Source organism: Lycorma delicatula, chromosome 10, assembly GCF_047948215.1.
Source record: "Lycorma delicatula isolate Av1 chromosome 10, ASM4794821v1, whole genome shotgun sequence".
NCBI classification, from domain to species: Eukaryota; Metazoa; Arthropoda; class Insecta; order Hemiptera; family Fulgoridae; genus Lycorma; species Lycorma delicatula.
This window is the reverse complement of record NC_134464.1, coordinates 26526233-26550032: the sequence shown is the minus strand read 5'-3', so window position 1 is coordinate 26550032 and position 23800 is coordinate 26526233. Positions and strand designations below refer to the sequence as shown.

General features: G+C 27.3%; 1 protein-coding gene and 1 long non-coding RNA gene across 2 annotated transcripts in view; one reads left to right on the top strand and one right to left on the bottom strand.

The window, feature by feature from the left end:
* Positions 1 to 22283, top strand: part of LOC142331446 (endocuticle structural glycoprotein SgAbd-8-like) — a 43241-nt gene extending 20958 nt beyond the window's left edge. Inside the window, exons 2-3 of the mRNA XM_075377361.1 lie at positions 10258 to 10409; positions 20983 to 22283. Of these exons, the coding sequence (XP_075233476.1) occupies positions 10258 to 10409; positions 20983 to 21292 (462 nt within the window). The 3' untranslated portion in view covers positions 21293 to 22283. The remainder of the gene's footprint in view (positions 1 to 10257; positions 10410 to 20982) is intronic.
* LOC142331430 (uncharacterized) overlaps positions 1 to 23800 on the bottom strand; it is a 270759-nt gene that overhangs the window by 235451 nt on the left and 11508 nt on the right. The window lies entirely within an intron of this gene.

The window sequence follows — 23800 nt, the reverse complement described above, 5'->3', positions numbered from 1 at the left end:
TATTATATATGTACATATTTTATCAATGAGATATAAATATATTTATAAAACACGTTTACTAGTATTGTGTACGAGAAGGTTATAAAGATTTTTTTTTCAAGATCAGATTTAACTGGATAATAAATTTTAACAGGTTAGGTAAATAGAGGGAGAAAAATACGAGAAATTTTAAGAAAAAGAGAAATAACTTTAAAATTCTTCTATAAATAAGTGGTACTTATTTTCATTGGTTCCAGGGTTATAACCAAATAATATTAATGTAAGTAATGAAATATTTGATCTTACAAAGGGAAGGCACATCGGTTCGAATCCGACTTCAACTCCTTTTTTTTAACTTTTTTTTTTTAATTTAAATTTATTGATTTATTAATAATTATTAACCTCTGATTATAAAAAATTACATTAATAATTCAATAATAACAATAAAAAAAATATCGGTAGTTATTAATGAAATAAAATTTTATGTACTTTCCATTTAAAAAAAAATTATATATACAGATATGTAATTTAATAGGCATACAAGGAAGTCATGTGATGTCCACATCAGATTTTTTTAAATTAAAGGAGTTATGCTACACGGATTTTTTTTTTATTGATATTTGCTGTTACTAATTTATTACTCTCCTGCACAAAGCGTCATTCTATAATCATTGATATTACTAATTTATTAAAAAATTATTTACCGATGATGATTTATAAATCGAAATGCTCATCCAGTTTTAAATATTTGTGAAAGGGTTTTTAATAAACGATTTCATATGAAAACAGATTACTAATGTAGAAAGAATACTATAATGGGTTCTTTAAAAGAGAATTTTATCAGAATGATTAAGCTAAAATATAAAAGGATTTATTTTTTTTTACATCTGTTTTTTCACCTGACAGCTGATTTTTCCTGAATGAAATCATTAAACGAAAAATTTCATGTAAAATATTTAATGTTTTATTAAAAAATGCTGTTATACAATTTTTTTTTAATCTGTTTGGAATTACAAACTTAGTTCATTGTGTAAAGTGAATCAAAAGAACCGAAATATTTGTAATCCACGTCAAACAAGTTAAATCTATATTTATTTAATAAAACATTTATCTATTGAATGCTATGTGAAGTGAATTTAAATGACACAAGAATTTAAAAAAAAAAGAATTGAATCAGATCTTACTTAGAATTATAATAACAAATGATGGTTTTCCCCCATTTTATTAAAACCCTGCCAACTATGTTGTATAATGTGTATAATAATCAAGTAGCACATCGCATATTAAGTATATTTTATTTGTATGAACAATAAAATTTCTAAGAATGTTAATATATAATATTTATTTTTTTTTAAATTTGTATAATTTATGGGAAAAATTGTTTACTCATTTACAAGAAATAAAAAATAATAATTAATGATTTATTCAAAACGTAAACTTGTCCGTGAGAATTATTAATAATTTTTACATTAAAAATATTTTTAAAGTTTGTTTCAAAGTAATATCACTTAAAAAAATTCTGAATACAAGATTTGTAAAAATATATACTTTAAACTTTCCCGGAGAATATAATTACATTAAAGGGAAAAATATGGTGATCATGTCAAAAATGGGCTATCGGGTTTTTTACACATTTTTACATTTTAAGGTCTAAAATAGTTAACTAGACAAAAAAAAAACACATGTATGTATGTGCTAATGTAAATACGTATGTATGACCCACTGCTTCTGGCCTTACTTCTCACGATTGACCAAATTTTTTTCAAATTTGGCTCAAATATTTCTATATATGGAGCATTGATCACAATAATTCTTTTTAAAATTCATTAAGATGGTAGGGGATATCACGAAAAAATCAATTTTGATTTTCTTCAGAGGCATTTTAGAGAAAATAAACTTTAATTTAAAGCAAACCTTATACTTACAATGCATATATTAAAAATTTATACAAACATTTTTCTAAAAATCAACCGCCACCACTTAAAACTGAAATACATGGTTTTTGTTCTTTAGCTCTATCTCCATTCGGTTTAACTATTTTCAAATCTTTTTTGAAAGTTTATACTTCATATCAAGCTATCAAGAAATTTATAATTTTTTTTTTTTATAGACACGGATCTAAAATGGAGAAAAGTTTTTCGAAAGTTTTCTCTTTCTTATTTTAGCCTCAATTGAAGGGGGTGTTAGATTAAGAGAAAACTTTACTTAAAGCAAATTTGTTACGTTCAACCAATATATACAAAAAAAATTATATATAATCATACAATGTAATAAAAGCGGTGAAAATATTTTATGACTTGACCGTCATTGCTGAGAAAATCATTAATACTTTGCCAGATTTTTTTTAATGTAATGAAGCTATTTAAATTATGTCTATTTAATATTACCGATTGTTTCCTAAATACTAAATTTTCGATAATTATGAAACCATTTCTCGAAAATGGTACCTCTGATATGTTAAATAAATAATATGAAAAACTAATGAAATCCACCTTACCAGCACATTGACATGAACTCTGGGCCTTTAGGCTTATTTAAAAGCCAGCATCAGGAGATAAATTTATAAAAATAAAAGATTTGATTATACTGGTAGCACCGGGGATAGTTATGACTGTTTTACATTTTAATTTTCTTTAAATCTTTAAAAATTTTTTTAGAATTTTTTTACTTTAATGTAATAATTTTATCTCCTGATGATGGCTTTCAAGTAAGCCGAAAGATGTTGAGTTCATATCAAAGGTGATTTCATTAATTTTTATTATTAATTATGAAGCCAATGATTAATTAATTGTATTTCCGTTGTTTCGGATATCAAATTTCTTAAATTTCGAAGTATAATAATTCTGTAAACTGATATAACGGAACGTTTATATCAGTTCATTAATAGCGCAAACATTAACTTTCTTTTTCATTGCACCGATATCGTTAACATTAGAAAATATTTTATTTGTATCATTCTTTTTTAAAATTTAAAGATCAACAGTACACATGGTTTTAAAAATTATTTTATCTTACTTTTTTATTGCTCCTATAAGTGATGTATTATTTATTTTTCTAATATGTACGTTGCAATATGTTCAACTAGTGAACTATAAGCAACCCCTCCCCTCCTGACCAATGACATGAGGATGGTATGTATGACGTGTAAATGAAGTGTATTCTTGTTATAAAGTCAGGCCGAGATATGTGGTTAATTAAAACCCAGCCACCAAAAATTCATCGGTATCCACTGTCTAATATTGAAATCCGTAAAAAAGTAACCAACCTTTACTAAAAATTTAACTTAAGAACTTCGATTTCGATAAACAACTGATTTGCGACGATGAGTTTACCACTAAATCTGGGCTTAATAATTAATTAAAAATATTTTTTTATATTCTTAATAATACGTTTTATTATATTTACGATAATATTAATTAAATCTTTTTCCCTTTTAAAATAATGTAATTAAAAATTATAAAATCATCTAGATATATAATTTGATAAAAACAGAAATAAAAGTTCATCCTTTTTGTTTTACTCTTATTTATTTTGAAACGGACATTTTTCTCTGAGTAATAAATTCATGCTCTTCAGAATTCCTTCAAACTCATTTTTTGAACAATATCATCAGAACCGACCTCTGTGGCTGAGTAGGTAGCGTCTCGGTATTTTATGCGGAGGTCCCGCGTTCGAATCCCGACCAAGCATGGTATATTTTCATACGCTACCAATATCCACCGGGCTAACGGCCATAGCTGTTGACTCCCGGACTTTCGTAACAAAAAATAAATTAAATATCACCAGCGATTTTCAATTATGTTATTTCTTCTCCTTATACAGTAAAAATTGACTGATATAAACCGTTACTTCATATATATATTTTAAAATAAAATTTTAAACAACAGAAAAATCTTTTGATAAAAATTAAGTAAAATAAAATAAAAAATTTTCCCCTAGAAAAAAAATCCGGTGTTTTATTTTCGAATTACATTTGACACGATCTGCTTATCTTAGCTTCAAATATAAAAAACAATTCCTTTTCATCTTTTCAAACAGATTAAGTAGAACGGTAGTATTTAATATACGAAGGGTTTCCCCATTGCAATTTTAATTAGTATTAAAATTTAACCGATATATTGCACGGGTTAACCTATACGATAAACACTGTATAAGATTTGTTCACGAATCATTACTGATAAATGTATTATTATAAAAGTATTGTATATGCGTGCATCAAACACAAAGAGAAAGTAACGTGTGAGAAATGTGTAATAAGTGAGACGTGTATAACACAAACATAAGCATTAACTGAAACGAATTTGATGTTACGTCTTAAATGGGTGTGTATAGACTATAATAGAAGAATATAGAATATGCATGTAAAAAGGTGTGTAACTATTTTGTTAATACCTTTTGTTCCATTCTAGCGTTTGTTATTAATTTATTTGTAATTTTATAGGTTATTGATATTTAATTGTTGTTATTTTAATGTTGTAATTACATTGTTTAAAAATTAATTAATAAATAACAAGTATAAATTACAACATTTTTTTTTTTACTTAATAATAACTTTTATTAAAAGATGCAAGCAGCAATTTAATTATTTCATTTTTATTTTTTCTCATAGTCAAAGCGTATATTATAAACTAATATAGAGAGAGTTGTACGATCGTGAAAAAAAAATGTTAATGAAAAAAAATAAGTAATTAATTTATTTAAGATTTCGTCACTTTTAAACAATTTGAAGGTAATCCAATCCTAAATACTGAACCTTTAGAAAATACAAAAAAAGCTATAATAAACAGTTAAAAGCAAAAAATTAGATAAACAATCGTTAAAAAGAAAAATCTATAGTTAGGTATGCATTTCAGTTATTACTCAGCTATCATCGGCAGATACGCAGGAATATATCTTTATACAAAAAAAATTATAAAATTTATTTTTATCTTTGATGGTTGGGATCCAATTAACCACAAGTCTCAGGATTGGTCAGCCTAATCTATTCAAGGCTACATATTTACCGGCACTTTTACACAGATAATCACTAACGACTTTAATTTATGATGCGACTATAAATAAAAATATTAAGAATATTGCGCCTGAGGATGGATGAAAAATATTGTATACAAAACAGAAATACATTCTTGTAAGGAATAAACTGTTCGCATTTTGGATGCGGATGAGCAACTTAAGGAGAGCCCTGAAGAACTAAAATTAGCAACAAAACCAGTACAGAAGCGTACCAAGAAATTAGTTGAAAATAGCGGGCCCATTTTTAAACATTTATTATAAAGTGGTACTTTATAATAATGCTCTTTGGTTTAGTGTACTGTTTTTAAATAGAATTCGAATTTTTCTAACTTTTCTTTGTTTTATTCAAATTATATTATACACTATTTGTTTAGTATTAAATTTTCTACAAGTTTTGTTTAAAAGTTTTATGTGTTTATGAAACATTTAACAAAGTTATTGTACGCCAAACATAAAAAAAACTGGGTTTTTTACCACAGTTTATTGATTTTCACCCCAAATTTCTCAAAAACTACTGCAGATACGTTGCTGGAATCTATTTTATTCGGGTTTTCAGGTCAAAAACCGTCATAAATCACAATTCAGACCCTTAATTAACTCCTAAAAATTTCAGTACGACCTCATTTCACCGAGGTAGCTGAAATCCGAGCGAAATTTTTAACTAGCCGTAATTCGCAAACGAAGCATTTTAGAACATACGTTTATATGATCTTTATCCATTATTTTCATGAGTATAATAGATGATGAAAGTCCTGGGAGAACTTCGTGATAAATTCTATTTACGTGTATATATTTAATGAAGATAATTGTTTGTAATTGAAATGCGTGTCTATAGATTTTTGTAAAAAGGATTTTTTGTGTTTCGCTATACTTATTTGTTAAAATGAAATACATGTATTTCGCTAAGCACGCATCTATTTGTCTTAAAAAATCTCTTTAAATATTAAATTATTTAACTGAAATTGTTTATATTCTACATGTAAATGTACATTCATTCATCTATCTATATGTTATGTACTTAAACTTGTTTCTAGCCTAAAGTTTTGGTATCCGAACTAAACTAATATTTGCAACAAAAAAAACGTTTTTTTTCATTAAACATTATAAAAAATATTTAACTTAAATGTTTTTTTCTCTCATTCGTAAAATTACGCTTACTGAGTAAACAAACGATACATAATTAGTACATTAATTTTGTTTTTGAATAATACATTTTCCAGTCTCCTATAAAATAAATCACCTAACGTACAAGCAGTTTAATTAGAGTTAACTTCTCTGAAAGTAATGATTTTATTATACATCTACTTCCTGTAGAGAACAAAATGAATGATGTTAAATATCACTCGTATTTCGGTGAGATTAGCACAGTAGTGTGTAACAGTATATTGGTCTATATAAACAACGAAATGAAAAGCCGATTTACTGCTAATTTTTTTTTTTGTGACCCTGATGTAGGATGATTGTTTTTTTTAGGAATGACTACGGTATTTTTTTAAGAGTGACTTGTATTTTGTGACAGAACATTTAATAATTACTTTATTATTTGGTAACTAACTTTCATAATATGATACATAGAAAAATAAATATTTGAAAACATTATTTAGCTCTCCTAAGTTGCATTAAAAATTACAAGTAGGTTATTGCTGGATTATCGTAAAGGAATGTACTTCGTTTGTGTGTGTGTGTATATAATAAATCCAGAATAACTAGTCAGATTTTTATGAAATTATAAATAAAAAGATTCATTTCATCTTTAACTAGTTAAAGACTTATATAAAGATTTAAAATGGTAGATGATTACGACATTCTTTTTGTTTTCAATTTTTGTTTATTAAATTTCACTATTGTAGATAGACTACGAACTGCAGGCTCATAAAATTTACACGTGTAACTGTAAAATATTATTACTATTACTATTATTTAAACTTAAATTTTAGTTCCTTATTGAATAGAAAGAAAGTTAATGTTATACGTCGAATAAAATTAACATTAATTTTCAATCATAGTGTCGGAGACATTAAAAATATATTTTAATCTTATTATAACTTATGTTATGTTTAAAGTTCATTCGTGATTACACATTGTAAAAACAAAACGAAGAGATTATTCGTGACATTTTAATTATTGACAACATTAAACTAAACAGTGAGGAAAATATTGTAATTAAACGTGACAGATGATTTAGTTAATAAACATTTTACTTTGTAATATTCAAAAGTCACATTAAGAATAACAAAAAAAAATTACAATACATTTATCCATCGTTTGACTTCTTCGGTACTTTTATTAAAATTACGCGTTTTAAAATGTATGTGCCATCATCAGATTTCACAAAAATTTTTATTTTCTTGGCATCATAGCTCTAGAACTATTCTGCAAGAAGGAAAGTATGGAAATCAATCAAAAAATTGGGTATGAATTTTTAGCATTTCTTGACGTTTCATCCCAAAAAAAAAAATTTTCGGGTAATATTTTTACGAAACTACGTGTGTTGGCGAGTTTGAAGCTTAATATATTTTGAATTGATGTACTAACTTTTATTAAATTTAGCACAGAAACTCGTGTATAAGGGCAATATATAAAACGATTTGGGTCAATGTGTCCAGGGGGGTAGATAAATTTGTTTAAGATAGTTGCAAACAAAACCCTATTTTATATTAAGTTCAGTACATGCGCGTCTCGTACCATTTATTTTACCATTTAAAAAATATTTTCCCTCAAGTTCTCTCCCCTTCCCCAAAAATTTAAAAAAAGGTATTTTTTTTATTTATTGCATATTTTTTAACATAATTTTTTTATGTCTTTCTAAGCATAGTAATAATACAAGTTGACCCCAATAAAATACTTTCGGGCAATATTTTAGGAAGGAGGAGCCTATAAAATTTTAAAAAATATAGATTTTTTTTTAATTCTAAGAAACGTTTTTTAAATTAATTAAACTTTTAATAACAATATTACAAAAATTTTATCATAATTCACCCCATATCCAAAATAGAAATATTAGGTAATTTTTTTTTTATTGGTTGTACTTGTTTCAATGGATTTTTTCAATTTTCTTCCATCCAACAAATCATAAACAACAAATCAAAAAAAAAAGATTATTGGAAGGTAATTTTTGAGGGCAGAACAGAAAAATGTAAAAAAATATCGATTTTTTTTTTTTTAATTTTTAAAATTATTTCCATGACCATTATTTTTCCATCATATAAGAATAAATAACCAGTGCCAGAAAAGTACGTATAACAATTTTTTGTCAGCTTTTTTAAATTGAGTTAATATAATTTTTTTTTAATCTTTTTATTTAAATAAATAACCTTCTATTTAAGTTATCTTGAAAAAAAAAACATTTTTTTTGTTGTGAGACCACCAGACAAAATCTTTTCTGAAAAAAAAATATATTGAAATCGATCCATTTCGTGAAGAATACGGTTGAACATAAATAAAAATAGATACAAGCGGACGTATTGACTAGTTATTTAAAAATTAAATATAATTTAAAAGCATTGTATATCGCACTGACACGTGGTAGTCACTTTATTATAATTCTTTTTATTTTTTTATAATTAATTCATTATATAAGCTTTGAAGCTTGTGCAAGGGGAAAAAAATTGAAATTTTTTACCCTATGAAAAATGTGCCTGATCGGGTGATTCGAACCCGAGACCTCCGGATGAAAGGATATTTATTAATTAAAAAATTAATAAATAAAAAAAATCTTAAATGTTTTTACAGTAGCTTTGTTACAAAATTAAAAAAAAAAAGATTAGATGAAGGATTTTTTTATTTTAATTGGAAGATTAATCACGAATAGAAGGTAGATATAGTGATAAATAAGCTATGTCAAAAATGTTGTTTACATCCTTTTCGATGTTACTTTTAATAGATATGCATGCATTAACCTAATAATAGTGGAAAAAGTATTATATAAGTACTATTACATAATTACTATTAACCTTTTTAAAATCTGAATAAAATAAAACGATAAACAGCTTGACGTCCATATGATGATAATACTTAGTTAATAATATTTAATAGCCTACAGTCTTTTGAATAATAACGCTTCCTTTACCACTATTTCACACGAATTTCAAGTTGAATGTTCGTTATTTTATGTTAAAATCATAAACATTCATTTTAATAATTAAATTATGGCCTATATGAAGAAAAAATCTAAAACTGTGTACACGTGTAAGACAGACCTACTTATGCACGTGGAATATTTTAATCGTAGATTTTTGAAGGATATCCTAATATATATACATAGTATTCTATATATGATATTCTTAATATCTTGTGAATATGATAATATATTGATAAGATTATGTAAATATACTCGTAATATTCTAAATTAGTGAGGTATTCTATATATATATATATAATATATAATATATAATATTATATATTATATATATATAAATTATAAACCAAACTGATCCACCTAAGTACAGAAATATACATTAAATAAGATGACGCTTACTTTATTTCATATTTTAGAAAAAACTTTTTCCTGGAAACCCACATCTTCAGTTGTGATTTTTTTATTTTAAACTGTTCGTATCAAACTACATTCCACACTTAAATACATTCAAATTGATCAAAGATATAAAAAGTTTTATTTAAAAAATTAATTATTTCACATTTCCAAATTCCACGCACAATCTTTCCAGAAGTTCCTACGGTTTTATTCTGGTGCTAGACAACACGAATGGCATTACAGTTACTGATAACGTATTCCATAAGACCTTAGCTTCAATAGAAATTTCTCCTTTAAAATTTTATAACTTAAAAATTCTTCCTTATTTTAGAAAATTATACATTCCTAACCACTTAAAATTTATATTTTACTTTTCTATCCTAATAGATATTTCTTATATTCTTTGTATATCAATAAAAGAATGAATGTAAAAATAAATAAAATATTATATTATTAATGGCACATTTTTCATTTAAGACATAAAATTGATGGTAATTTTTACTTCATTCTTATTGATGTTGCAGTAAAAGATAACTTTTTATGCTAAAATGAAGGTCCAAATTTAAATTCCCATTACTGATCATTGTGTTCATGGATTTAATTTTATTTCCTTTTAACGACACTTTTATATTAAAAGAATTCCTTTATGAAAATCCCTTAGCAATATGCCAATTCTTATCAATATTTATAATTTAGACTTATCTAATTTATAATATGTAAAATTTATTAAAATATTTTTAAAATCTTATTTTATAGTTTGTTAATTTTATTTATGTTTCTTTTTATTACAGATATTATTGGTCAGTTCTATTGTTATGATCGCCGGTACCGTTATGGGAAGGCCGCAAGTCGGTGGAGGACCATCTGGTCCAGCCACAACACCCATAGCTATTATTAAATACGAAAATGAAGGTGTAAATTTTGATGGATCATACAAATGGAAGTAAGTCGTTTTTGATCTGAACTTTTTATAGTTAAAAAAATAAAGAAAATTATGAATGAATGTGGTAAACTATTATACAGTATTTTAACAATCTTTTAATTAGAAAAAAGTTTGGTTTTTCTTGGTGGTTAGAGCGCTATTTAATTACCTGTATTATATGCATTTAGAAGCAGTTAAATTTAATAATGATACTTATTTAGAGATGTGCTGATAAATATTATGTTATTACTGAAATTCAGACTCCTGTAACAATAACAACATACTGAACTAAATAATTAGCTGTATATATGAGCTTACAGACAAATTTATTTGTCAAAATGCCATAATTTAAGCAATATTTTTACATACATTCATTTTTCTTTTCTTTTTTCTCTATTTATAGTCGCATCAATAATTAAAGTTAGCGACTCATCAAGATCTGTGCGAATGCTCCAGTAAATGTGTAATATTGAACAAATTTAGACCAACCATTGTTGAGACGTATAGTTAATTAAAACCCAACCACCAAAGAACACCGGTATCCACGATCTGCTATTCCAAATCTGTATAAAAATAACTGGCTTTATTAGAAACCTTAGAACTCTCGAATTCAAAATCATCTGATTTTCGACGACGAGTTTACCACTAGACCACCCCGGTGTGTTACTTTCTTCTTTAAATTCCATGTTCAGAACTAATTAAAAAACCAGCACTGAACTGAACAAATAATTTATAAGTTATTATCAATATATAACCAAATTAAAACTTTAATTGGCACAGTAATCCGTCTAATATTCCAGAAGAAAATTTTTCAGAATAGCTTTATTCAGCTTAGTTGTCCACTTAGTTAAGTGGACAACTAAGTCCGTCGATAGCCTATGACCCCATAGGGGAAGACACCCTCCACGTGACGGTTTCAGCCGCCACGCCACACCCCCTCCGTACCTAACCCTTATGGACTTTACCGGAGGTCATCTTCAGTACCTCGGCAATGACATCTTTCAGTCATGCCTCAGCCAGGATGCCATCGATGCGAATGCCAAAAGCGACATTCCCATAAGTGTACTACTAACTACTTAAACTCCAAATAAAACACATCTAGCCAAGTCTCAAACATGACTGAATGACTTTCTAAGAACGAATGTACTGAACTCTACCTACTCGAAAAGTAAAAATGAGTTCGACATACAAGGAATCATAAAACGCAACACAAAAACAATAAAAATAAATAATGTAACATAATTGACAAAAAAATATATATCCACCAAACAGATACAGAAACAACAACAGTTCAGCAAACCATAAAACAAAATAACAATAAAACCAAACAAACACAAAGAAGGAAAGTCCAAGCGGAACATCGTACCCCTTCAACGATTCTTTCTTTCACCAAATAGGTAATAAAACTTTCTACGATCACCCATCCGTAGGTAGCAGCAGTCTGCATTCTTTTTTCCTGTAATTTGAATACCTAGAGTTGGTTACATACATCGATCATCAAGTCAAGACGTTTTGTTCTTAGAAACCAGCAACAAAATGTGGCCGGAGATTGTTATCGAGAATCTTTTAGGGTAACTGGTTTGACCGGATCTCAAACTCTAACGTTCTTTTCCGTGAACAGTTAGTTATTTTAGTTGTGTTTTTTATTAAGACGAAATAGTTTTGAACACGAAGACAAGATTTTTATTGTGGAAAATCATTTAACAACTAAATCTTTTATTTTGTGCCAAAAAGCTTTTCCATTGCAGTTCCCGGGTAAGAATGAACAAATAAAATTCAATTCATCGTTTGATAAAGAAATATAAAGGGACTGATTCTGTTTGCAATCAGAGACATAGCGGGAAACGTTCAGTATTTAATGACGAAACATTGGAAGATGTTAGGGTAAGCTTTTTAAAACTCACCTAATAAATCATTACGAAAACTTTAAACGAACACCTCTGTATAGTGTCTTTAAAGCTAGCCGGCTACTTGACTTAAAGCTATACCACATGAATTACACCCGATTGATTATATTGCTAGACTCCACTACTGTCAATGATTTAAACATTTTGTTCGGAAGAGCTGTAAAGGGTTGGATAATATAATTTTTAGAGATGAGGCTTCGTTTCATTTGGGTGGTTACGTTAATAGTCGGAATAATCGCTAATAGAGCTCCAGCAACCCTCAGATCAGTCATTCACGACCTCTACACCCGCAGAAAATTGGTGTGTGGTGTGCAATTTCCAGACAAAGAGTAATTAGCCCCAAAGTTTTTGTAAACACTCTTAATGCAGACATCTACGAAGAAACTCTAACGTAATTTATTGAAAGTTTAGAATTAAATGAGAGAAATTCGTAGTTTCGACAAGATGGGGGCCACATGTCACACGGTAAGAGCAACTATAGACCTTTTGAGAGATTTCTTTGGTGAAAGAGTAATATCCATTGGCTTATTGCTAGCTAGGTAAATTGATATTTCTCTTGCAGATTTTTTTTTTCTCTGAGGATATCTAAAATGTTGTGTATTCAAAAATAACCTTCACACCATTGACGAACTGAAAGTCAACATAACTCGAGAATTACGAGACAGTGGAAGAGATACACTTCGAAAGTTTGCCCGGAATATGAAAAAAAGGGTAAAGGTTTGCATTACTGAAAATGGTGGACACTTTCAACATTTGTGATAAAAAAATTTCATCCGAATATAGTTTTACACAAATAATTGTAATATTTATAACTACTAATCGCATTTAATATACCACATTATTTTTCTTTAAATTGGGTTGTTGTTTTAGGTTGCGTTTTAAAACAAACACTGTATTTCTACTTCAGGCTGATTATACATTACGAGTAAAATTATTAAAAAACTATTTTTTAAATAAACAATTCATATACATAATGGTTTTGTAAATTTTATTAAAATATTAATATAAAATTTTATAAATACATATGTACATGTATAATTTTGTTTTAACTATGTTTTTAATCTAAATTTTCTCATATATCGATCTGACGAAGAAGAGATTTCTGCAAAAGCGTTGAACGTAGAGTATAAAATAAAATAAAACAAAAATAAAATAAAGCATAAAATAAAATAAGCCTAAAATAAAATAAAACATTATGTAAATGGACAAATTAAGTTTTATAAATACTTAAAATTTATCTGGGAATAGAACAGAATGGAAAGAGACATAATTCCAGGGACCTGCCTTAGGGCAGATTATCCCTCTATATAATTACATAAATGATTACGTAGTAGATTTTACTACGAAGTTTATTTATAATAAACAAACAAAAATGTTAATAAATATGTAAATTAATTTAATTTATGTTTTATTTGGGAATTATTGCGATACTTATTACATTTTATTTGTTATGTTGGTAATAACGGGGAAAAAACAATAATTATATTCAATTGTATATTTAAAAAAAATCATCTTCTCATAAGGTAATCAAGTAAAAAGTGAAAGATAAAAAATGAAAAAGAAGTTTCTTTCTTCTTTATCAAAAGATGACTGTGTCCTTCTGTCACTCATGCTCTCTCTTACTCACTCTCTCTCTCTCTCTCTCTCTGTGTGTGTCCTCCTCAACTTTCGGTTTATAAATCGTGTTATACGCGTGTATGTCGGTTTTTTACAGATGCAAATTTCATGATTGTATATTAGATAGGCATGTTATGAAATATTTGTAATTAATGATCTTAGCTTACCGTAATCCTTTCGTGTGAGTTTATATCCTAATTTGTCGATGTTTGTAGATACTGAATATGAAATGAAAGATGATAATAATACTAAAAGTTAATACGAGATAAACGTATGTAATAAAATGAAATCATCATTTTTTACATACATAGATACATACATACATATATATATATATATATATATATATATATATATATATATATATATATATATATATATATATATTGTGTGTGTGCCCTTCAGGAATTTATGTCGCTATAAATAGTATACGCCCAATTCATATTTTCGTATTCTTTCTTAGATGCATTTAGTTTCTCCTTTCATTTGTTTATTTTTATTTTTTGCCCGCATATATACGTATAAAAATATTTTTCACGTTACATCTTTACCGATATATTTGAAATTTAATAACTTGATTCATAAAGACGCTAAAAAAAATCAGAAGTGTATTACTATTAAATCTCCCATATTTTTTAAAAAATTTTAAATATGTAATTTCATTCAATCACTAAAAAAAGTGAATTAATAGAACTGTCAACAAATAATAATAAAACAATATTTAAGTGCTAACGTTTAACAATTTTTAATCTAATCTAAATTAAATTTAGGGAGGTTCCGGGATCGAATCCCGGTCAGGCATAGCATTTTTCATACGTTACAAAATTCCATTTCCATATCCCGCGCACAAGGTTCAAGCTTACATGGCGGTAGCCCAGAAAAAAACAGATCTATAATCTTTTTTTTTTAATTTATAAAATATTTTCCAATAATTTACTAATATGTAACATTTTTCTCATTAATCGTTGATTTAATTTGACAATTATAAGACAAACAATTTTCCAGTTATCAAGTTTTTTTTCAAGTAATATCTATTTCAATAAGCAAAGTTTATTATTTTTACTATCCTGACATCGAACTCTAGAGCTATGCTGCAAGAAGGAAAGTATGGTAATCAGTCAAAAAATGCGGTATGAATTTTTTCTTTCCATTTTTTTCATTATTTTTCTTTCCATTTCTCGACATTTCATGACTCAGGAACCGCCAAAAACAAAAAAATAAAAATAAAATGATAATGTAAATAAAAAGGGATAATGTTCGTACGTACGCATGTACGCGTGTTGGTGTGTTTGAAGCCTATAAGTTTTGATTGGGGAAACCAATTTCGATGATATTAAGCACGGAGACTCGTACATATGAAGCAAAAGTTTGGAGTCAATATCTCCAAAGATTAAGGGTAGATAGTTTCTCTGGATTAGACGAGACAGTTTCAATTTTCTCAAAATTTTGTAAAACATAATCCCACTTTATTATATTAAGTACATTCGTACGTCCTCCTTATCTTACCATTAAAAAAAAAAATTCCCCAAATTCTTTCCCGTCCCCAAAAATAAAAAAGCTATCTTTCTATGGAATGCTTATTTTTTAACCGAATTTTTTTGTCTTCCTAGGCATAATAGTAGGTCTCTCCAAAAAGAAAAATCTTTGGAGCCAATATTGGAGTTGGAGGAGCCAATAAAACTTTAAAAATATCGACTTTTTTAATTTTTTAAAACTTTTTTCATATCATTATTTTTCCACTATATAAGACCAAATGACCAATGTCATGAAAGTATAAAAACTTTGATTACAGCTTTTTTTAATTAAAAAAATATATATACATATTTAAAATTTTAATGAGCTTAATAGATAAAACAGATTTATAATAATTTTATCAAACATAATTTATAATTTTAATTATTAATTAGATAAAACAGAGTTGTAACAAATTACGGCATTCCTTAAACACTATTTCAACATAGAAAAAACGCTTCTACGTCGAAACGATTCATTTTTTCAGTCTGAAACGACTACTTGGGATGGGCTGTAGGCCACTTTTCAAACAACATGTGAAAAATATTAGATGGTCGACATTTTAATTGTTTTTTTTGTCATTTCTTATACGCCCTCCCCCTCCCCCACCGAGGAGCTGGACACACAACTAAGCCTCAACACAGCTCCAGGGAGTGCCTTCGCCTCAAACTGCCTCGATAACTAATGTTCCCCCCAGGCAGCCGGGACTAGGTCTTTGGTGATATACCATACCTCTAATGAGGGGACATCAAGGGGTCTCCGCACCGGGACTCTGGTCTTTACGCCTCGCCTCTAGTCAGGAACCCCCGAAGGGATATCCCACCGGCACTACGGTCAAACTTTACCTCCAAAAATCCGAAGCTACAAGGAAGCCCACGCCCAATCATCGAGGATGGGACACCTGAGCGGCCCACCCCTTCTGGATTGTCATAAATCGAAGTTTCTTTCAACAATTTTTTTTTTAACCCTTTTAAGTAATGTATCGCAACCTTACCCTTCCCATTTAAAAATTTTGAATTTCCCCCTTGGCCAGAGAGCTCCCTGTGCGCTTGAGGGTACAAAGTTATTAAGGGATGTTAAAAGTTATTTAAGTGTTCCCATACTTTATTAATACCCGGTATTTATGGTAATGAAATTTATATATTATTTACATTGCGGTAAACTAAATTTGTAAATAAAAATTTTGTAAAATATTTCATATCATTTTCAGTGGTGGATAGTAATTTTATTTCATAATTATTGTTATATTTAACCACTGCATTACTTTATGCCCAGTACTTCACAGTAACATCTACGTGGTTTATTATATGTAGATTATATAGTTTATCTCCCGGTTTATTTTTAAAAAGATTTTTAATTTAAAATATCACTTCACCCTCATCCAAACAATTGTTTTTATTTATTATAAACAATTTTGTTTGAGAATCGTGAACTTTATTTTTTTGATGGGGATACTCTTTCATTTCTAGATTCAAAGTAATTTTTTGTTGCAGCATATGTTTTATCTAAGTCGGTTATTAAAAAAAAAAAAAAATCATTCATCAGTCACATACTGCTATTATTTAAGTAAAAATTTCCATATTTCTTTTAAGGGATTTTAAAGCGAGATAAGCACCTGTTGAATAAAACTTTAAGATCTTCACTGGGTAGTGTTGTTATATTTGCACGGCATGTTTCCTTGAGGATAAATTGTCCTGTCTCATAAACCAACCCTTTTCTTTTAACTTTTGAAGTTCCTTCTACATAAAACCTGCTCAATTAATCTCTTTCAAAGCATAAATGAAATACCCGGCATAATTCTGATTCTATTTTTTTTTTCGTTTTAAAATGAACTTTATTAGCTTTTATTTTTATTAAAACCTATTTATTTCACAACTAAACCCTAAAAATTCTAAATTATTTTATTTTACTCTCCAATTTATTTATGTTTCTCATGTTATCATTATTGTATTTTCTATTTCCATTCATTCCTTTTGATACGTAAGTGTTCACCTACATCTTTTAATAGTTAAAAATAGTTACATTTCTTTTCTTTCAGGAATATTTTATTTTCTTGTAAATTTATATAAATTACTTTAGCAGCTTAATGAAAGGCAATAATTTACAAAAATAATAACAAGGTAAATCTATTTTAAAGCAATTCCGTGGAACGTGACGTAGCATATTTTATGATAACAATATGTTGATAGTAATTATATGGAATTTTTTATTTTAAATAGACACTTCATTGTTGTTATATTTAAATTATAAGCTTATGTAAATGAGAAGAAAAAAATTAATAATAAATTTGTATCTTATAACTAATAAATAATTTATTTTTGTTTCGTAATATAACTAAACAATATATTATCAAAATAAAGTTTTTTTTATTAAATGAAAACAAATTAAATTTGTTTTTTATAATATTTATACAATTAGAAAAAAGATAATCTTCGGCTGTTGATGATACCATAGCTGTTGATGATACCCGCTCTTTCATAACAAAAAACAAATTTGCTATTTCTTATTATTACAGATTGGTATGGTTATTTACTTGATTATTATATATCTATTTTTTATAATAAATATATTATCCGTCTTTTAAAAACATAATTCTGTCTCATAATTCATATTATTTCATAAAAAATTTACAAAATTAAAATAATTAAATTTAAATTACATATTTTATTTTAATAATTTGCCAGTAATAATATTATTTAATTTTATGATACATTTTTAAAGAAGTTATTAGTTTAAGAAGGACAGAAAATTAAAAAAAAAATAATTATTTTTATTAATAAACTTAAAAATATACAACAATACTGTACAATTTAATTTATATACAAGGTTATATATATTAAATTAAAAAAGAATAATAACAAATTATCAAAGTTAATTTGGTATAAAATTATTTTTCCATAACAAAGGGAAAATAATAATTTAAAAATATTATCAGTAATTTTAAGATTTTTATTATTTCATTTATTTATATTTTAATAAAACCTGAGCCTAAAAATTCAATTAATTTTAATAACAGCAATATTTATAAAATATACCAGTCGATCAGGGTTCGTTTCGATCGCCCTTCCCGTCTCGCCAGACGCTGGACTTTTGAACCCTGGCTGTGCTCTTTATCCTCATGGTTAATAATACTGATATAAATAACAATTAAAGCCTGAAAATCTCTTTTTCCTTCAATGTTTCCCTCGATCTTAGATAGAAACTTTGATACACTCCTCATACACCCCTAAGGGACCTCGATCTACAACTTAAAACCTTCCCTGGGATAACACGAATTTATCCTAGAAATCTGAAAGCAATCGATGATGTTCTCGCATGATGTTCTGATACTCCCTTTATACCTCCTCCCATAATTATTTTGAAAACTATCAAGTTTGGTGCAAAGTACCAGTTGGTGTCATCAGGCTATTTTTGGTCCTCTAATAGAATATAATATTTGCTTTTCTCAATTTCGTATTAGGGCAACGAGCGCGCGCGCGCGCACACACACACACACACAATCATTTTAATAATATATATATATATATTAATATAATCTAAAAAAAGAAGTTAATTTCAATTTTAGATATAACCACAATCTATACAACAATTAATACTTTTTAATAAACGATAATAAAAAAAAGGTTGTTTTTTTATAGTAGTATATTTATATTTTTTTTAAAACAAATTTCTGATCATCTATAACTTCCCTTTAGTATTTTAAAACATTTGAAAAATAATGAAACCCTATTGTTTGAAACATCTTAATTAATTTCTAAGCTTATAATTCTTAAATATTTATTATATCTATAAATACTTCAATTTAAAATTTAATATTATAACATGGCGATAATGTAAAAAAAAAAATTGATAGAATACAAAAATTAGTTGTCAGAATGTTTTTTTTTTGGGCCTGTAAATATAAAAAAAAATAAAATTTAACCAATCAATCGTGTCCGACCCTTGGCGATTCCGTAGGGGTTCATGTTTTTGCCATTGGAACTTTCTTAGCAGGTTTTACGGTGGTTACCATTGCCTTCCCAATTTGGTTAATTGAAACCCAACCACCAAGAAACACCGGTATTCATAGTCTAGTATTCAAATTCATATAAAATCAACAACCTTTACAAGGACTCTAACCTTAGAAATCTGGACTTTGAAAATCAGCTGATTTTGCGATGATGAGTTTAACCAAGACTAATCCAGCGGGTTGCCTATATATATATATATATATATATATATATATATATATATATATATACCTATATATAAAATATGAATCGATTGTAAGTAAATTATAAATTCTTAAATTTCCATTCATTTCGATTTAAGAATGGGGAACTTTTGTTTTTAAAAGAGGGGAAAAAATTAACTTATAATAAACAAAAAATCATAAGTTATACGGCATAATACTTTGGTGTACGAGTAAGGACTTCAATGTCTCTCAGTTTTTATTTTTTAAAGTTGTTCAATTATCTAAAAACAATGATTATATTTATTTATTTATTTTTTTTTTTGTCTTCAGTCATTTGACTGGTTTGATGCAGCTCTCCAAGATTCCCTATCTAGTGCTAGTCGTTTCATTTCAGTATACCCTCTACATCCTACATCCCCAACAATTTGTTTTACATACTCCAAACTTGGCCTGCCTACACAATTTTTCCCTTCTACCTGTCCTTCCAATATAAAAGCGACTATTCCAGGATGCCTTAGTATGTGGCCTATAAGTCTGTCTCTTCTTTTAACTATATTTTTCCAAATGCTACTTTCTTCATCTATTTGCCGCAATACCTCTTCATTTGTCACTTTATCCACCCATCTGATTTTTAACATTCTCCTATAGCACCACATTTCAAAAACTTCTAATCTTTTCTTCTCAGATACTCCGATCGTCCAAGTTTCACTTCCATATAAAGCGACACTCCAAACATACACTTTCAAAAATCTTTTCCTGACATTTAAATTAATTTTTGATGTAAACAAATTATATTTCTTACTGAAGGCTCGTTTAGCTTGTGCTATTCGGCATTTTATATCGCTCCTGCTTCGTCCATCTTTAGTAATTCTACTTCCCAAATAACAAAATTCTTCTACCTCCATAATCTTTTCTCCTCCTATTTTCACATTCAGCGGTCCATCTTTGTTATTTCTACTACATTTCATTACTTTTGTTTTGTTCTTGTTTATTTTCATGCGATAGTTCTTGCATGAAAATAAACTATCGCATGAAAATAAACAAGAACAAAACAAATTATATTTATAAAACTCTTTTATCAATTTTTTTTTTTAATTTGTAAGAATAATGGTCATGTAAAATTAATTACTTACAAGCTCGTAAAACAGTCTAGAAAATTTATAATTCTCTGTTCCAACATAAATATAGGTAACGTAATTTTAAACAAATAGAAATGATGCATATTACGATTTATTCCATGGAGTATTTCTTGGGATCAAAGTTAAAAAAAAATTCTATTTTTATTTATTTATTTTTTTTAACTCTTTCTTATATGAAAATATGTTATATTTAAATGTAAAAACAAAACGGATTAATTATTTAACATTCATTCTTTTTTTTTCAGTTATGAGACCGCAAACGAAATAGTAGCAGAAGAATCCGGATATGTAAAGAATTTAGGAAATCCTGAACAAGAAACACAAGTAGCCCAAGGTTCTTATTCGTACACGGCTCCTGATGGTTCAAGAATTACATTGACTTACATCGCTGATGAAAATGGATTTGTACCACAAGGTGCACATTTACCGACTCCACCACCAATACCAGAAGCGATTGCCCGTGCTTTGGAATTTATTAAAAGTCAACCACCACAACCTGAAGATGGTGCAGCATCTGCTCCACAACCTCAATTTCAACCAAGGCCAAAATATTAAAATTTTAAACCGAAAAATATACTCTCGATCAATAAGAAAACAAAACTCAATAATTAATATGATACTTTAATGACTGAAATCGTTACAATAAATCAAACAGGAATTCGTTATTTTTTTATATGTTCAAAAGCATATTTCCTATCTGATTTATTGTTTAAATTTTTTTTATTATTTTCATTTTTTTTACGTTTGAATATTTATTAAATTTTTAAATCTATTATAAATTCAAATCCAAGGTCTGTATATAATTAAAAGAATGAGAATATTTAGATTTTTTTCTTTAATATTAAATTTATTAATGGTAAAAATAAATATCTGTTTAACATAAAAGTTAACTAAACTCAATATCGATTAAGAATTGGATGTGACCATCCACTTATAACAATGTGATTCTGTCATGTTTTAATTGGAAAACTGATGAGGTTAGGAGTTTCATTCGACTGTAAAAATTTTGCCTAAAAAATTTGGGGAGGGGGTAACCTAAAGATTTCAGGAGGAGGTTGGAGAAAAAAATAATAAAAATTAAATCTTTTTGTTCTTATTCTTTCCTTGGATATATATGTATATTTTTTTTTAAATGTAAAATCAATTGATAAGATAATATTTTTATATAATGATAAATGCTCATGAAGGCAAATTAAAGTTTAAAAAACCAATAAAACACAGTGAAAATTTGTGATAAATAAAATGGACATATCCTAATGTAAACGAGTGTTTAAATTAAAAGACATTTTCTTGTAAGTAAAAAATTAATAAACCCAGCTCATTAGTCATGATCTTAATTGAGCTGATTATAATAACGAAATAGATAATCAATTACTGTATTTGTAAATACAATTTAATATTTTGTTTTTTTTTTTGTTTTTAAAGAAACTGTAATGTTTATGGTACTTTTTATACATTAATTTTTTTTCTTCTTTTTTATAATGACTACTATAAAATATTTTTTTTTTGTATAAAACTCGTACTTTATACCGTAATAAAGTATACTCAAAAAAATTTGTTTTATTTTTCCGCTGCATCTTACCACATGTATTCTGGAATATACTCTTATAATTTAGTATTGTATATTTTATTTTAAGTAAATGTTTAATTTCAAAATGACCTGATATTTTAACTTTAATATTTACTGATAGTGGTTGTATCATATGAGATTATTGCTAGAGAAAGGCAAATATTTTTTTGCCATTTTCAGGAGTTGGTCATTGAACAAGGTCACACTTTCCAGTGCGACTGTGTGTTCATAACGCAGTTAAGAGTTTGAAAAATATTTTTTTTCTGAAGAAAATTAAGCTAAAACAAATGCATGTATTCTTTGTCGATGAAAATTTGATTAAAAATTGAAAACAGAATTAGAAGTGAATAGTTCAAATGAATGTAAAAAAAAAAAATTTTCTTGAAACAGATTCAGAAGTGGATAAGCTATGTGTCCTGACAGTGATCAATCTTATAAGAAGAGTTACATGTACAAAAGTTGTTCGTAATAAAAAGGATACAGTTATAATATCTCCTACTTTGAGGAAATAACCGACAAAAATAATTCATTTAAGATGATTTGATACTGCCTGAAAATTTTTTTTATTTGGATGTGCTAGATGTGCTATTCTGGGTGAAAAAGGTTTCCGCATTATCATCAGCCGGACACGATATACTTTTTATAATAAACAGATATATTTCAGTTATCATAAAAAAAATAACTATATCTGCTTTACAGCAATTGTCATGAACAGCTGACCCTCAATATAGTAATTAAAATACTTGAATGTAAATGGATGGCCATAAGAAAACACAAAAAATAAGATATAATTTCATTATCCCCCTAGAATAGTTCACATGTTAGCCCCTATGTTAAACTTGCAACATAATGTCACATAACAAATACAATCCACAAGGATATGATGCACTGTTACTGCCTAAAAAGATAAGCTGAAAACCTACCATACTGAATGAAATATTTTGATGATCTTCTGATAATGCCAGATGGGTTCACTACTGATGCTAGTTTTTGAATTTAATTCAAACCGATACCGTGTTAGATCTAGTGTTTATTTTTTTATAAATGAAACATGGTTTACTGAGTACCTCTCAGCACTGCTGAATCTGCATAACTTTACTGGTAAAACTTCATAAACCCTGTAAAATTTTATTGCTTCTCATCTATCTAAACCCATAAAAATGGATATATAATGTGCAATTTCAAATCAAAGAATAATATAATGCTTGTTTTGAAAAAAAAACATGCTTTGTAAGTAAATTTCTATAAAATTACAAAAATAAAAATAAATCTCATTAGTTTAAAAAATGAGCATGACTGTTCATACTATAGAATAGAACTTGTTTTATCGCTGATTATAGTATGCAAATGATTATTAATCTTATGATGATAAGATCAATTTCTATTTCTATAGGAATATAGCCACCAAAGTACACATTATTATGAGTGCAATTCTTTCTCCTACAGCTACTTAAAAGTCATTGTCTACAAGAATAATCTTCATGCATTAAATG